At 41.1% G+C, this 2336-nt stretch overlaps 1 protein-coding gene across 1 annotated transcript in view; it reads right to left on the minus strand.

Annotated features, from left to right (window-relative positions):
* Positions 1 to 272: 272 nt before the first annotated feature.
* Positions 273 to 2336, minus strand: part of LOC121876128 (keratin-associated protein 12-2-like) — a 51559-nt gene continuing 49495 nt past the window's right edge. Inside the window, exon 3 of the mRNA XM_042381065.1 lies at positions 273 to 699. Coding sequence (XP_042236999.1) covers positions 273 to 699 — 427 coding nt within the window. The remainder of the gene's footprint in view (positions 700 to 2336) is intronic.

The raw sequence follows: 2336 nt of genomic DNA on the forward strand, positions 1-2336 counted from the left end.
GAAGAAGAAGAAGAAGAAGAAGACGAAGATATATGGAAGAAGTAGTAGTAGAGAAATAAGGAGAGAATGGAGATAACGAGACGTAGATGAAGAAGAAGAGAAGGAAGTTGAGGAAAAGAAAGAAGAGAGAACGAAGATGAGGAAGAGAAGAAGTGAATAAAATAAGAACAAGAAAAGAAGTAAATATAAAAGAAGAAAAAGAATAGGAGGAAAACGAAGAAACAAAGAGAAGCCCCGATCCTACTGACCTCCAATCATGGGACTGGGACACATTAAGACCGGGACACATTGGGACTGGGACAAATTTGGACTGGGACGCATTGGGACTGGGACACATTAAGACTGGAACACATTAAGACTGGAACACATTGGGACTGGGACACATTAAGACTGGGACACATTGGGACTGGGACACATTTGGACTGGGACACATTGGGGCTGAGACACATTAGACTGGGACACATTGGGACTGGGGGTGCATTGGGATTGGGACACATTGGATTGGGACACATTAAGACTGGGACACATTGGGACTGGGACACATTAACACTGGGACTGGGACTGGGACACATTAACACTGGGACACAATGGGACTGGAACACATTAAGACGGACACATTGGGACTGGGACACACATTGGGATACATTAACACTGGGACACATTGGGGCTGGGACACATTGGGGCTGGGACGCATTAACACTGGGACACATTAACATTGGGATACATTAACACTGGGACACATTGGGACTGGGACACATTAACATTGGGATACATTAACACTGGGACACATTGGGACTGGGACACATTAACATTGGGATACATTAACACTGGGACTCATTGGGACTGGGACACATTAACATTGGGATACATTAACACTGGGACACATTGGGACTGGGACACATTAACACTGAGGTTCATTCGACCTACAATAAAGTATCTCGGTGGTGAATATCAGATGAATAAATTAATAACTTTGGGAGTGTTCTCATTTTTACTCAGAGGAAATGTTTTTATTCATGAGTAATTCAGATTCACAAAAAAAAAAGAGACGAAGAGAGAGAAATAAACCATTGAATGAGTGAGAGTGAGTGAAAGACTGATCGAATGAGTAAGTCTGAATGAATGAGTATGAGTGTGTGTGTGTGTGTGTGTGTGTGTGTGTGTGTGTGCTAACGATTGATTGTGAGAGAGAGCGAAAGAGAGAGACCAACCCAACGGCTCGCCCCCGGACCACGTGAAAAATACAAGGTAGGAAATGAAGCAGATATGGCAGCACGAGTCAGTAAAGTTGCCAAGTTGGGAATATTTTGACACAACCTGCAAACTATTTTTTTCCCCCTGAAATGATAGATACGTGAAACATTATTTACTTTTTTTAGTGCGAATAATTTATGGTAATAGCTCAATATTTTTTTTGTATTTATGAGTGTGTGGGAATTTATTAGACTTATGCAGAGATTATAATACCATATTTACTACTACAATTACTACTACTACTGTTTTTTTCTTAAATAGCCTCCAGCCTCCCCCAATAGCCAAACCTTCGCCACCATTTTATTACCTTAAAATTAAACATACTACTACTATTGCTGCTACTACTACTACTACTACTACTAATAATAATAATAATAATAATAATTTTCTATGTCAACAATTCAAATAATAATGATAATAATGACAGTAACATAACACAAAGGCAACTCATATAAACATTCACTATGTCTATACCCCCAAAAATCCAACTAGTAAAGTCAGGTAGAAAAACTGTGAATTTAATACACTAGGGATGAGAGATTACAGAGATTCTTGTAGTATTTTGATGAATTACGAACAAGAGCAATTTTTGGAACATTGTGTGAAAGTATGTGTGTATGTATTTGTGGCCAGGAATCTCTCTCTACTCTCTCATCCCTCGTGTATCGGAAGTACAGGATTACACTAAATTTACAGTTGTTGTACCTGACTGTGCAAATTGGACGAAACAATCACTCCACACTATAACGCTTGGAGGATCACCACACGAGAAGGTGTCAATACTTTCGAGTTAGCCCGACTACATACGAGGCAGACAAGCGCCAACGCCGGAAAGACGCTGCCGCCGCCCCTCCCACACTAGATGTAGCCCTCCACACGTGCAACATCTGTGAACGACTCTGCCGGTCCTGTATCGGCCTCTCGACTCACCTCACAGCTCACCAACGAAGGTGACATCAATAACTCATGCCATTGTATCATAGCTGGTTGATCGTCAGACTCGATTCCGAGTGACAGCAAAGTAGTAATGTGTGTGTGTGTGTGTGTGTGTGTGTGTGTTAACAAATATCCAAAGGTTATGG

The sequence above is a fragment of the Homarus americanus genome, unplaced genomic scaffold (genome assembly GCF_018991925.1).
Source record: "Homarus americanus isolate GMGI-L3 unplaced genomic scaffold, GMGI_Hamer_2.0 scaffold34921, whole genome shotgun sequence".
Taxonomy (NCBI): Eukaryota; Metazoa; Arthropoda; class Malacostraca; order Decapoda; family Nephropidae; genus Homarus; species Homarus americanus.